This window comes from Rhyacophila brunnea, unplaced genomic scaffold, assembly GCF_057557595.1.
Source record: "Rhyacophila brunnea isolate RB1 unplaced genomic scaffold, BYU_Rbru_1.0 scaffold_20, whole genome shotgun sequence".
Lineage (NCBI taxonomy): Eukaryota > Metazoa > Arthropoda > Insecta > Trichoptera > Rhyacophilidae > Rhyacophila > Rhyacophila brunnea.
Genome location: NW_028232860.1, coordinates 23,665,973 through 23,679,455, shown reverse-complemented (window position 1 = coordinate 23,679,455; position 13,483 = coordinate 23,665,973). Strand labels below are relative to the sequence as shown.

The 13,483-nt window shown below is 36.4% G+C and overlaps 1 protein-coding gene across 1 annotated transcript; it reads right to left on the bottom strand.

Annotated features, from left to right (window-relative positions):
* Positions 1 to 8,043: 8,043 nt before the first annotated feature.
* Positions 8,044 to 13,443, bottom strand: Rpt5 (26S proteasome regulatory subunit Rpt5). Its single transcript, XM_085948592.1, has 4 exons — positions 12,802 to 13,443; positions 10,974 to 11,169; positions 9,211 to 9,538; positions 8,044 to 8,490 (listed from the first exon to the last, which is right to left on the bottom strand). The coding sequence occupies exons 1-4, from the start codon at positions 13,354 to 13,356 to the stop codon at positions 8,283 to 8,285; spliced, it is 1,287 nt and encodes a 428-aa protein (XP_085804718.1). The 5' UTR covers positions 13,357 to 13,443; the 3' UTR covers positions 8,044 to 8,282.
* Between the last annotated feature and the right edge of the window lie 40 nt (positions 13,444 to 13,483).

The following is a 13,483-nucleotide window of genomic DNA, read 5'->3' as shown; positions in this document are numbered from 1 at the left end:
TATAATTTAGCAATGTTATTACTTGATCATACATAATTTATTTGGTGGCAATTCTGTTAAATTTGTATTAAGAATTTACTGATCTTAGCCAAATATGATAATCTTATTAAACAAATTTACTAAAATACATTTTAAAGGCCAACTTCAAACATTGAATCATTCAAATATCAAGGACTTTCAATGTGTGAGAGAACTGACAATATGCTAACAATACTTTTATTTGGTGTTTATTGGGTTCTCTCTAATCAGATTTTTACCGAAAACAACACTTTTGTGGAGTTGGTCTAACATCGCTACAAACTGTGGCAAGTCCCAAATGAAAATGTATTATGAACTGTCCATTCATATTCTTTAAGTCCTGTTTCTAATTTTTGTAATGGTGTTAATTAAAGATTATTTTTAATTCATAATACATACCTTTGCCAGTGTTATTTGTTTTAGCGTTAACAAGTTTCCGTTACTAAATTCTATGGTATAAAACATGTTATCATTAGTTTGTCAAAATGTTATGTATTTATATTTTTTAATTTATCTGTATGCCGACTGTCGGGTGATTCTATTTGTTAATAATATAAAAGCATCTACATAGTTCATGTTATTTTTAATTATTGTAATATTTTATTGTGGTCTATGATTTAACTATGTATATAGTATGTCAGAATGTTAAGATTTAAAAACTGTACTTTCTGCAGATCTATTCCGATTACTTAACACCATAACTATCTTTCGTTATATGTCTAGATTCGAGATAACAACATTGTGTTACGGAAGTATTAAAAAAATGGATGTTTAAATTATGAGGAAACGTCAAATGAAAATTTTCAGTTTTTACAGTAAAATTTGACCAGAGCAAGGTTGTGTGATGATGAGTTAGAGTTTGTCCATATGATGCTTGTTACGCCGCGAGTGCATGTGGACAGCTCAATGAGGTCACATGTAGGTACCTGGAATGCGTGCGAGTCAAATAGCATCAAAATGTTGGAAGCAGCTGCTGCAAACTGCCATTTTCTTTAAGACATTGCTACATTAATGGAGTTAAATCGGACAGATTGAAATATATTATATCCAAAGTTAATTCAATTCCTATTATATTATATTGTATGTATATTGGCATTGTAATTTGTTGCGTAATGACAGTTCGCAGTCAATTCTAGTTAAATGCTATTTTATCCCCAGATACATAACATGTTTATCCTGATTTTTAATGATATTGGAATTAAGGGTTACGTTGGAATGGATCTGCAAGAAAATTTATTCCATAGTTATGTACCAATGAACTTGATCCCAGATGTGACGCTAGTACACATTTTTAGATGATACCTTTGCCCGCTTGGTCTCAAAGGTTAAACAATTCATGAGTGTTACATGGTTTTTTTTACGGCCTCAACCAACGCTGTAAGGTTCATGAATACCAATATATTAAGCCATTATCAATGTTGATGACTGAACTGACACGCTTTGCACTCATTTCGGTGCAGTATTTTCAAACTGATTGATATGTGCAATATCTCATAGGGGTCGCTCTATAGACTAGCTAATAATTTTTATGAGTAATAATTATTAAGAAATCCATTTTATTATTTTTTTTTTTCAGTATAATAACCATCATTCCATGTCTTAACCATTAGGTCATTTATTTTATTTACTTAAAATGCTAAATTTTATACTTAACGTGCTGATAAAGAAAACAAAAGAAAATATCAACTGTATTGGCTTTCAGCACAATTGACAAGAATAATTGCACCATCACAATAATTGTTAAAATGCTCATAAAGCTCTACATCATAACTCCATTGAAAAAAACCGATCGATTTGAGGATATTGTTTGGTGATTTTAAATAGTGTCTTTTTTATTTGTTAGCTGAGTTATTCCGTGATTCTATTGGTTCCCAATCTTTTTCTTGTCGTAACCCATTTTTATAAGTGTGGAAAATGCCACATACAATAAAAAGCCATTTTAATATGTTAACAAAACACAATAAAACCAATAATAAAATAAAATTTATTATGTGAATTATCAATCGTCACATTTTTTTTTCACCTTTCTGTGCACTGTCAAACATTGCACTTTTACAGTTTTCGTTCCAAAAAAAAATTACAGTTTTTTAATTTTTAAATGTTTTTATTTGTATTAAAATTTTATTTTCTACCATAATTTAGACCATTTTATGGTACTTGTATGATAGCCCACCGCCGTGTTCCTACACCAATGGTTATGCTGCACCGCACGGCCGTAGTCATATATTTTAAAAATACTACGACAATTGAAGTGTGGAGTAAGATCATGTTAACGCGCGTGTTTGACCATTGTAATCAACCGGAAAAAACCGATATATTTTTTTCCTGTTCGAAGACCTGGTTTCTACTTTTAAATTTACATGCATTACATTCGGTTTTAATTTACTAGTCTCAGTTTATCCATTGTCAAACATAACGCTATTTGGCTCATGAAAACTAATTTTTATCTTTTCCACCAGTAACGAACGGTGACAGACTATTTTTGATTGTGGATACACATTTTTATTAATTGTATCTGTAACTCTCATCTGAATTCTCTGATTTTTCGTTGACTGAGTTAATTGACGAGTCTCACACGAATACACATACATCAATTTTACACTAAATAAATATGAAATTCTGCTTGATGAAAGTGCATATTATTAGACTCTACTATGTAATTGGCGATCCAACGGTTGGGAACCGGTACGTTAGTCATTAACATAATGTTTTATTCTTATCAATAAACACATAATGGATTGTTTTGTTTGCTAAAAGTTTACAGTTTGTCACCAGTATATTTCTTTGTTCATTGTTTACACTGTTTTTAATGAGTCCAATCTGCCATAGACAATAATAATGTATTATTTAGTTACAATTGCAAAAACACATCATTTTGTCTTGTGGTATTTTGAATAATGTATGTTTTATTAGATTTTTAATGTCTACTTTGGGCTGGATTTATGTCCACTACAAGAAATGCGTTTCATCTTTTTTAAAGCATTATAAAATTTAATATTATTTGCCACTTTCATAGGTATGCTATCTTTTCGCTGTTTTGATAGAAATTCCTTAAATACCTACGCACATACATAGTTATATTATTTGAATCATGTTAGTAAATCAGTTTGTATTTAATATTAATTATTTTACTGAATTATAATACGATATTAGACTTTGACTTCTATAAAGACGTATACGCCAGTGCGGCCGTTTCTGGAACTATAACCGTTGCAATACCGCCAGCATGTAAAAAGCGCGAAACATAATACTGTCATCGCATAGAGCGCCTTGACAAAGATTTCGATATATAGAAGCTGAACCGTGTGTACATAATTATATATTACGAAAGCTTTTTTCAATTAGACAATGTTATGTATTCCCAAAAACATTGAATGCTATCTGTTAATAACTAGTAAAATGTCCAACTTAAATAAATAAAATATACATAATATAAAGACTAACAATTATAAACTTGAGGCGTGACCTTGGTGCTAGTGTCACAATGTGAGTATTGCTGGTATATGGCGAGCTATTTTTACTCAAAACCGCGGCATCTAAAGTCACAGTTGTTGGTCTCGAATAGCCTAAATTATGGATGCATATTCTGGTGTCTCTAAAAATAATTGATTTGGATGATTGAAAATTGTTTAAATTAATTCACAATGAAATGAAGTCACTTAAGTTGATTGTTGCACTAAATAAAAGCATACTAAAAATACCCCATAATCAAATGGATAACTTTCACATGGGATATCATAATTTTTTAAATGAAGACATCTGAGATCATTTGAATCTTAAGAGCGTACTTCAGTGAAACGGCAAATATTTTTCAACAGTAGGTGCGATGAAATTTCTCACTAGTCGCCAAACGGAGACCGATCGTCGAGGTGTCCGCACGTCGATTTGTTTTGTCATGGCGTCAGATGAAAATATTCTTAAATCGTGTAAAGATGAATAAAAAACTTTACGTATGGACTTAGAAAACATGTCAATGAATATACTATAATTATTAGTAATATAACAATAAACATAACATTAAATGGACGCATGTTAGATTTTTATGACAAATTATATTTCATTCGGCACGCGTCATTTGCACAATCCGCGCATCGCCTAGCCACGATCTTTTTAAACCATGCCTCAACTGAAGCATAGCCTTAAAAACAAAACAAACCTACTGTAACCTAGGTATAAATACCTACCCAGTAGGTTATTTCTTTAAACTAGTAAATGATTACTCATAAAATTGTGTCACCATAATAATAAAACATATCCATGTTGAATTGTTGGTACTTGTACAAATAATTAAACTATTCCATTAAAAAATGAAATAAGTAAATTTTTTTCATGATGCAAATATATTCTGTCATTTGGCCATTGTCTGTGTTTCAATGAAAATTGTCCATTTTAAAAGTGACGTATTTTTAATGCTGTCAGTGCTTAGTAATTTTATTTTGCGAAAACATTTTTGATCTTTGGTCAATTTATGGTAATTTTGAGTTAGGTACACAATAATTATATTGCTTTACTAACTTCTTCCGTTTGGTTAATGCAGACTGTTGAAATAAAGTATTTTTAGTTTACTGGGAGAGATTAATGCTTCAAACTATTGAAAAATATCAGTTTCGTACTGAATTTGACTAAATACACATAACAAGTCCAGATATATTTCACATTTTGAGAGTTTCAAATTAAGTGTCAATTGCAAAGAAATTGTTTTACCTGGAAATGCATATCGCTGTTAAAGTCATCAATCATCTTGACAACTTAAATTTATTTTCCTTTAAAATTAAAGCAATCCGTTTGATCGTCTTATCCGAAAAGACCACACTTTTTATTGCATGAATGTTTTATTAAAAAATTAGCGTGTATTTGAAAATTTAATATAAACAGTTTTTTTTTTGTAAATTGTATTAACTGATAAACGTACTGTGCACACTAATGTTATGCATAATGAAATGTATATATGTGTAAATGATAAATTATGTGTGTGTGATAATTACATATAAGTTAAAGTTAGTCATTAGAAAAAGAAATAATTTTTTAAATCTGACAATATTTTTTTCTTTTTTCCAATCCCCCCCCCCCCCTCTTATTTTATCATGTTTGAGAGATGTGAGAATTGGTGGCATTGACGGTACAGCTGGACATATCATGTGTACCGTGGTTTTCTCAATGCTACATTTGTTTTTTGTGAGATGGGTATGGCTTCTGGTTATCTAAACCGGTGGTCCATGAATTTTTAGCATCCAAATGCATATGCTAAAAATTCCAATAAAATCCTCAGAACCCGGACACCTGTAAGTGTTTTTGTTCTTAAAATAGATTAATGGTTTTACATGACGAAATCAACCGCGATCAGACGTTATTATACGTTACCATATAAATAATATTTTAAATTACTGTGTTAGTGGTCCACAAAACGTTTTTCCTATTTTCAGTGGTCTGCAGGTGTAAAAAGGTTGATTATCTAAGCTGTTGAAGGCCTCCGCATTCCTGGCTAGCTCTGATGCCGGAAGTGGAGGTTCATCAATGTGGAGGAACAGGCCAAGGTCTCATGGACGTCGAGTAACCAAGAAGTTACGGTAGAAAAAGTCAATATAAAAGAAAGAAAACACTGGTTAAACTTCGGAACTGGTATATTATTGATTGATTATTATTTATATTATTGTTGATGGCAAAATTATTTAAAGTCCACAGGTCACAATTAATCAAAGATAAAGTCGAAATTGTCATATCCGAAGTTCACAAAAAAAAATCGTAATTTAATTATTATTTAATTAATTATTAAAATTAATTCATTTATTGTTAATTAATTATTTTAAAATTAGCTTAATTATTATTAACTAATTATTTAACATTAACTTAATTATTCCTAATTAGTTATGCAGACGAGATTGCGCGAGTGCCGGGGCACTGAAGTAAAAGGTTGGGAACCAGGTCCAAAAATTTTGAAAAGTCAATGTCACTGGGCACACTGTACTTGAGCGCGAGCTGTCAGAGTGACGGTTAGGTATTCGACGTAAGTACCACGCCCCTCCAAATGGATGCGACCAAGAGGTATTTGAGATCTCGGCGGGCGACTCAAAAGGGGGTGGTGACTCCGCTCGGCGGAACCACACAACGCGCGTCTGACAAATTTGTATGGGAATTTTGAAGATATTCGCGATTCAAGGTGTCAGAGACAACCTCCGAACGCACGAGAAGAACTGATATGGAAGTTCAAAATAATTATACCCAAGGATAGGTATTGGGCTCCGCCCCCATATGGGCGGTACAATGTTTACATTACGCGCCTGTTTTTCGTACTTGTTGGTACATAGACTGAGTACCCGGTGAAGCATTGATTCCTTGTTTCTGGGTTAACCAAGCGAAAAACGCACGTACGATGGAGTATCTGGTATCAAAAGATTCGTCTTCGAATTCCTCTTCGATACAGTATACCCCCCGTGTGGTGACGTTCCTCATGGCTGACCGAGGGCCGTTACAGAGGCGGCCAGGCGGTGGGCTCTGGTGGCGTGCAGGTACCTCCTACCCACAAACAAGAATGCTTACGAGCTAGCCTGGATGGTAAGGTATCATATTCCAGTGGTCAAATTGGAATATCTGCGGCACCAGGCCTGCAATAACGCATACCAATCCTTCGGCTGGCTCCCGCCAGAGTGCCAGCTTTGTGGACCTCTGACGGCCTGAATATCCCGCGGACGTTGGTCTCCGAATATGAAATCTGTAGGTTACGAACCTCCCTATCGAATAAAAGCATAATATTTATGATTATCAACCGGGAGCGTTGACCAATATGATTTTAAATTTGTGCCCGTCGCGTAAGCTTTTCTACCCTTATGCCTGTGTACATCGATATCGCCACAGGTTACACATTTACATCCGGTTGACGGGTGTTATTCTAGGTATTAATAATTCTTTAGTACATACTCATATTCCGCCAATCAAGGATTTCTCGTACCTTATTCCGGTACTCGACTAACCTGAGAGACGGACAGCCACCGGCCCGACTCTGGCCCGGCTCGGTGCGCGCGTGACAGTGATGCTGCTATACGTGCGAGCGGGAGAGGTTCTTTTAGTAGAGGGGGCATTTTTACGTTTGCGAAATCGAGCTTCGACACACATGACAGAGACGCCGCCATATGTGTGAGCAGGAAAGCTGCCGCATTATCGGTTTGGAGACGTCGCTCTCAGAGATGCCCGCGAATTTCAAATGAATTTGATTACGCTGGAAATCATGATTAAAGTCGGTTCGATGGTTGCCTATATGTTGTTCCGCTCTGTGATTGCACAAAATGTGCAAATGGAAGCCTTCGCAACAGGCTATGAGCATATGTTTACAATTATCACGCCGTTTATGTGCGACATCGATTTATATACGATTAATATTAAATCTACCTTAATTACCATATACTATTAACGCCCGTCCATACATCCCGCTTTATTATTTAACTAACCCTTTGCATATTACATTACATTAACCATTATATTACAATTTTATATTACCAATTACCTTACAAACCAAATCATATTTTACATTTAATCTATCTTAATTAATCCTTTACCTAAACGTGTACTTAATCAAAATTTAACCCTATATGTACATGGTCTGCGACCGACTTATCTCCTCCACAGTTCACCTTGAGAGGTGGTGGGACCTGACAAGGTAAACTGTGGGACTCATTTACATATTTTGTTATGTTTAGCTTTATCAAGGGGCGTCTATCATATATCCAGTGGCAGATTTGACTATTGAGGTCAGACCAAAATGGTTGGGTCTCCAACTACTCCACTAGGGGGGCACCCACTCAGGGCCAACGAATTATGTTCGTGTCATTGTCTTAAGTTTCTGGCATCATTGGGAAGAAGAGCATGCAGTCATATTTATCACGCCCACTCACTATTCTTTCCACTGAAGATGTCACCACTTAAATCTCATGTTGCCGTAAAATAATCCATTATTTCTTCCATTATGGCCACGATGGCCAAGTGGTTATACTACAAAGTTTGATGGATGACAATACACAAATAAAAGACAAAGAAAATTTATATAACAACATTTTATTTGAGTTGCAGTGACATTTTTAGATATCTCGTATTTTGTACAAATAATAAAAGCAGTCATAATATTTAATTATTATAAAGAATGATCGTACAAAAATTGCCAACTAAACTGTACGCTCAGTCTGTGTTTTCTTTCCGAATCTGATACGGCAGAAGGAAAACTGACTCCGCTTAACCGAGGATTGATTACCACAAACACTGAATTGCTTCGCACCCTATGCGTAGTAGCTGAGGTTTGCCTTCTTCTTCGCTTGCACTTCCAAGATGGCGTCCATGAAGTCCTCGTGAGTGACGGACGTGGCTGACCTCCGCAGCGCGATCATACCTGCCTCAACGCACACCGCTTTGCACTGAGCACCGTTAAAGTCGTCCGTTGAGCGGGAGAGCTCCTCGAAGTTCACATCAGGACTAACATTCATTTTTCTGTAAAGTATAACATTTTATAAGCAAAAAAAAAATAGCCACACATATATTGTGTAGAATTAGATCCCTTACGCAGTAGAATTTTATGTCTAACTCAGTGGCGTGCTTCTTATTTTCAAACATTTGTATAGAATGCATATGTATGCGCAACGGTGGCAGGTTAATGCTACTGACAGCATTCTGTGTCATTTTTATTTTGTTCACACATAACTCTACATTTCTTCCTGCCATATGGCAATACCGTGGGTCACTAATTCAAAGTTGGGATATTTCAAACATAAATTACGGGAAATAAATATGTAAAACCGGGTATCAAATATGTATTAAAATGAAATGTGAATGATGTTTCAGAAATGTAAAATTCCACTGAATTTAAAGAAAATACATAAACTTCAGGAGAGAGTGCAAAGTAGACGCCAATACTTGGCTTTTAATTTGCGTTCAAAGGCAATCTTTAGATCAAAAAGATGACACAAACACTATAAAGATATTTGGACATGGACGTCTCGATTTAACACAAAAGGTGTGTACATACAGAGAAAAACGTTAAGTTATGCTGGCAACTCTTTTTGCAGCGTTGTTATTATTGGTTTTTTTAGAGATTGAATGAATGAGTTGAGCCCAGCTAGTCAAGCTATTACTCAAGATTCACGATAAAATGAAATCTAGTTGACTTTCGAGTGGATGAGTTGGAAATAGACTATAGTTATTATTGATTACCTTGAGTGAATTTGCATAATACGTGCTCTGGCCTCCTCGTTGGGATGAGGGAATTCAATTTTCCTGTCGAGACGGCCCGAACGGAGCAGGGCGGGGTCGAGGATGTCCACTCTGTTTGTGGCGGCGATCACTTTGATGTCGGCCGTTGAGCTGAACCCGTCCAACTGATTTAACAGCTCCAACATGGTCCTCTGAACTTCCCTGTCTCCCGCTTTCTCCGAGTCGAATCTTTTTGTTCCTATGGCGTCCAACTCATCTATGAATATGATGGCCGGAGATTTCTCTTTTGCGAGGGCGAATGCATCTCGTACAAGCTTTGCACCATCACCTGAAAAGTTAAGTTTTCATATCTTCAAAATGTGAGGGTACAACTTTGGCTACATTTAAAAATCTACGCTATTTATTGTACATTTACATCAACTACTACTGTTGAAAGAACGTCTTCATCAATTTTCATGATGGACTTTCGACAATTACACGTGTTAGTGAACATATTATACTTGCTCAGGTCACGTCGTAGGATGGAAGATAAGATTCAATTATCCGGTACAGCTTTGCCTGGCATTTAAGATTAAAACATTCATGAAAGGAGTAACAGGTTCCCTTCGATATCATAAATTATAAATGCAGACTGGTATGAACAAAACTAAACGATGTTAAACTATGGCCAGTAACTTCTCATCACTTAATTTTTTTAGACAAAAAATCACCCTCGCGGATCGCATGTAATCAGAGAGTCATGGTTTACGATCCATACGACACTGACTCAAGCGGATGGGGGAGCCTTCAAAATAAAGCACAACGTAGTGCTCTGTTGTTTGTTCAATCATGTGCAGTAGACTCTGACTTTCCATTCGTATTAAGGTAGCCACTGACCGATGCGAAATATTCGCAACGCAACCACTACCAAAAATATTACGCTTGCATTTGATGCCAATTTCGTGTTTGGCATCAAACCAACGCGTTAATATCGCAGCCAGACTAAATAATTATATTTCCACACCAGGTGTAAAATAGTAAATAATACTAATATTTTACGCCAAATATTCTATAGTTCTAAAGAATTAAATATGAAAAAATGTAGGTACAGTATAGCGTTTTCAGAATTACTGTAATTTTTACCCAGTTCACGTAAAATATATTATAATTCTATAAAAACGAGATGGCAGCACAGGTTGAAGCCATGACTAAATTACAAATGTCAAAGTAACAAAAGACAGAATGTTCAATATTCAGCATAATACTACTTGTCTACATATTACATGACTACCAACAGAACACTTTCATTCATTTCTCTCCTAACTTCATCTTTTTTCAAGAATATTTTTATAATCCATGTCCGACAAATTGTATATGCAATAATTACGGACCAACTCAATAAGCTTCTCAATCGTTATCATTTTTATTTGCATTGCGATATTTGTGCTCAGCGAAAAAACGTAGTCGAATGCATCATCGAAATTCGCAGCAAATGTTTTATTGCAAATTCACACGCTACGCACAAGACTGTCGTGCAAGTTTGCTCTTTCTTTTAAGCCGATACGAACATCATAGATCAAGTGATGCGAATATTTTGCAACTGTGAGTGGCTATGGTTCAGGTTGGTAGAACATGACTCTGTTGATTGCATAGCGTGAAGGAGGACGCGTCGGAGGTGTTTGACGTGCAGGACTGGTCAGAGACTGCTGAGACCGAGGAAACTGGAGGAGTTTAAAGCTGATTTTGGACTGTAGCACAATTGGAAGAAGAATGTAGTTGTTTACCGATGAACATCTGCACTAATTGAGGTCCGGCGAGTTTGAGGAATGAAGATTTGGTTTGTGCTGCACACGCGCGCGCCAACAGAGTTTTGCCAGTGCCGGGAGGTCCATATAAGAGCACTCCCTTCGGAGGATGGATTCCAAGATTTACAAACTTCTCTTTGTGAGTCATCGGTAGCACCACAGCTTCAATTAATTCCTGAAAGATGACAAAATTCATATCATTTGACATTATAGGAAAGACATAACTAACAGATAATCCAGTATATTGGGTATTTTCAAAATGTGTTTTCCGCTGTATTCCTCATAACCGAACTGTACCCGTTTGTTTGTTCTATACCTATTTGATCTAATTTAATATTATTTTAATAAAAATTATTTTCAATAAACTAAGTAAATAGTGGGGATAAGGATGGTCGGAGGACTCAAGCAGTGGTGAAGACTTGGTGATAGACAATTACTTAATGTTTACCTTCACAAAAGAAATATGTCAATTACCTACCAATCTTGCAAATTGATTTATTTGTCCGTATTTTAGAGGCCATCCATACTCTGAAACTGTTTGCGGTTTAGAACCGTGTGCCATACTAAACTTATGATTTCTGTTCATGGAAATATATTTTCACAAAGTAATTATTATACTTGGAGTCGCATGAAGGTAGGTCAAGGCTGTATTCTGTGAGGACCAAATGTCGTTTGTTTAACGCGTGCGTGCTACCTGTGCTCCTGTATGGCTGTGAGACATGGCATCTTACTAAGCTTCAAGGGTCTCGGCTTTTGATCTTTGAGAATCGATGTCTCCACCGAATCTTATGGGTCCATTGGTATGACCGTGTTACAAACACCCGAGTTCGTGAGCGGACACAGTAGCCTTCGGTGATTGAGGTAATCACGAAGAGACGCTTTACGTGGCTGGGACACGTGTTCCGGATGCCGCCAAAGAGTGTGACCCTTCGTACCCTTGTGGCACAGCCTCAAGGGTTCCGTCGCCGTGGCCAGCCCTCCCTCACCCTGCAACGGTGCTACCAAAACGATCTACGTGCTGCAGGTTTGACATGGCGGGAGACGCAAGAGTTGGCGGTGGACCGAGGGAAGTGGCCGAACTTGTGCTTGCCCTATGCCCCAATGCTGGGTTGTGATAGGGTGAAAGAAGATATTATAACCATCAGTGGGTCTATTCTATGCTTATCGACCGCTTAAGTGATAAAGTGAAAAATATTATCAAACTTAGGGTAGGTTTGTATCAAAATATTAGCACTTATTGTAACAATTACACGAAGCCGGTTTTTATTGTTGCAATAAGTGCTATATTTTAACAGCACCTATCTTGCTGCTGTTAAAATATCGCACTTATTGCAACAATAAAAACCGGCTTCGTGTAATTGTTACAATAAGTGCTAATATTTTGATACAAACCTACCCTAAGTTTGATACTATTTATCAATTTAGTGTTCGATAAGTATAGAATAGACCCACTGATCGTGATCGTATCCGTTTATGTTTATACCATACACTTACAATTGCAAACTTAGTGAAAATATACTTTCATGGACAGAAATCATAAGTTTAGTAAGGCAAACCACTTACGGTTTCAGTCTATGGATGGCCTCTAAATTAGACATACGGCGAGCAAACTAGACTCGATGAAAGGACTCAAAGTGTTATTTCGGCTGCACCAGACGGCCGGAGGGAATCTGCTTGTGTCATTTATCCATAAGGAATGCTTTAAGTTCATTGGTATAATATCGATTAGCCGCAGTAATAAAAAAAGTCATTGGATGACATGCAAAAAGTGCAATGTCGAGGGTTAATATTGTGAATGTAAAAGTACCTGAATTTGTTTATCGAGTCCTCCAATATCAGAATACTGTTCAGTTGGTCTTTCGTCTACTTCCATGGCTTTAACCCTGGCATCATATTCAGCGGGCAACGTTTCCAATATTAAATATGAATCTTTGTTGACACCTACGAGGTCTCCTGGCTTCAATTTTTCGGCATCCACTAAACCGATAACTGGTAAAAAGTACGTTTGTCGCGTTGACGTCTTGATGACGGCGCATTTACCTTTTCTCTGAGAATCAAGATCGACAACGGCACCGTCTTCCTCTTCTTCTTGCGGGTCTACGTCCAAAAGCTCTATCACATTAGACACTAAATAGGGCAGGGTCTTGTTGACTTTAATCTTTTCAGTGTTTTCTTTGATCTTCTCATTCTGTGCCTGCAGTTCATGAGAGATTCTCATTACTTCACTCTTCATAATTTTGATTTCATTGTCCATCAAACGAGTGCGACTTACGATCTCGTCTGTGGGCATTCTGAGCACTTCTTCGCCCAGGGAATCTTCTCCATCTTCCCAAATGGATTTATCTTCCAAAGTGCCGGCCATTATTATTGTTTAATTTCAAATACTTTTCGAACGGTACATACATAAACTACACGATGACAATGCTGGGCCGCTGTTCAAAACTAAAATGTCATTATGCTGTATGACGATCTTCAGACGACAAGTCTAC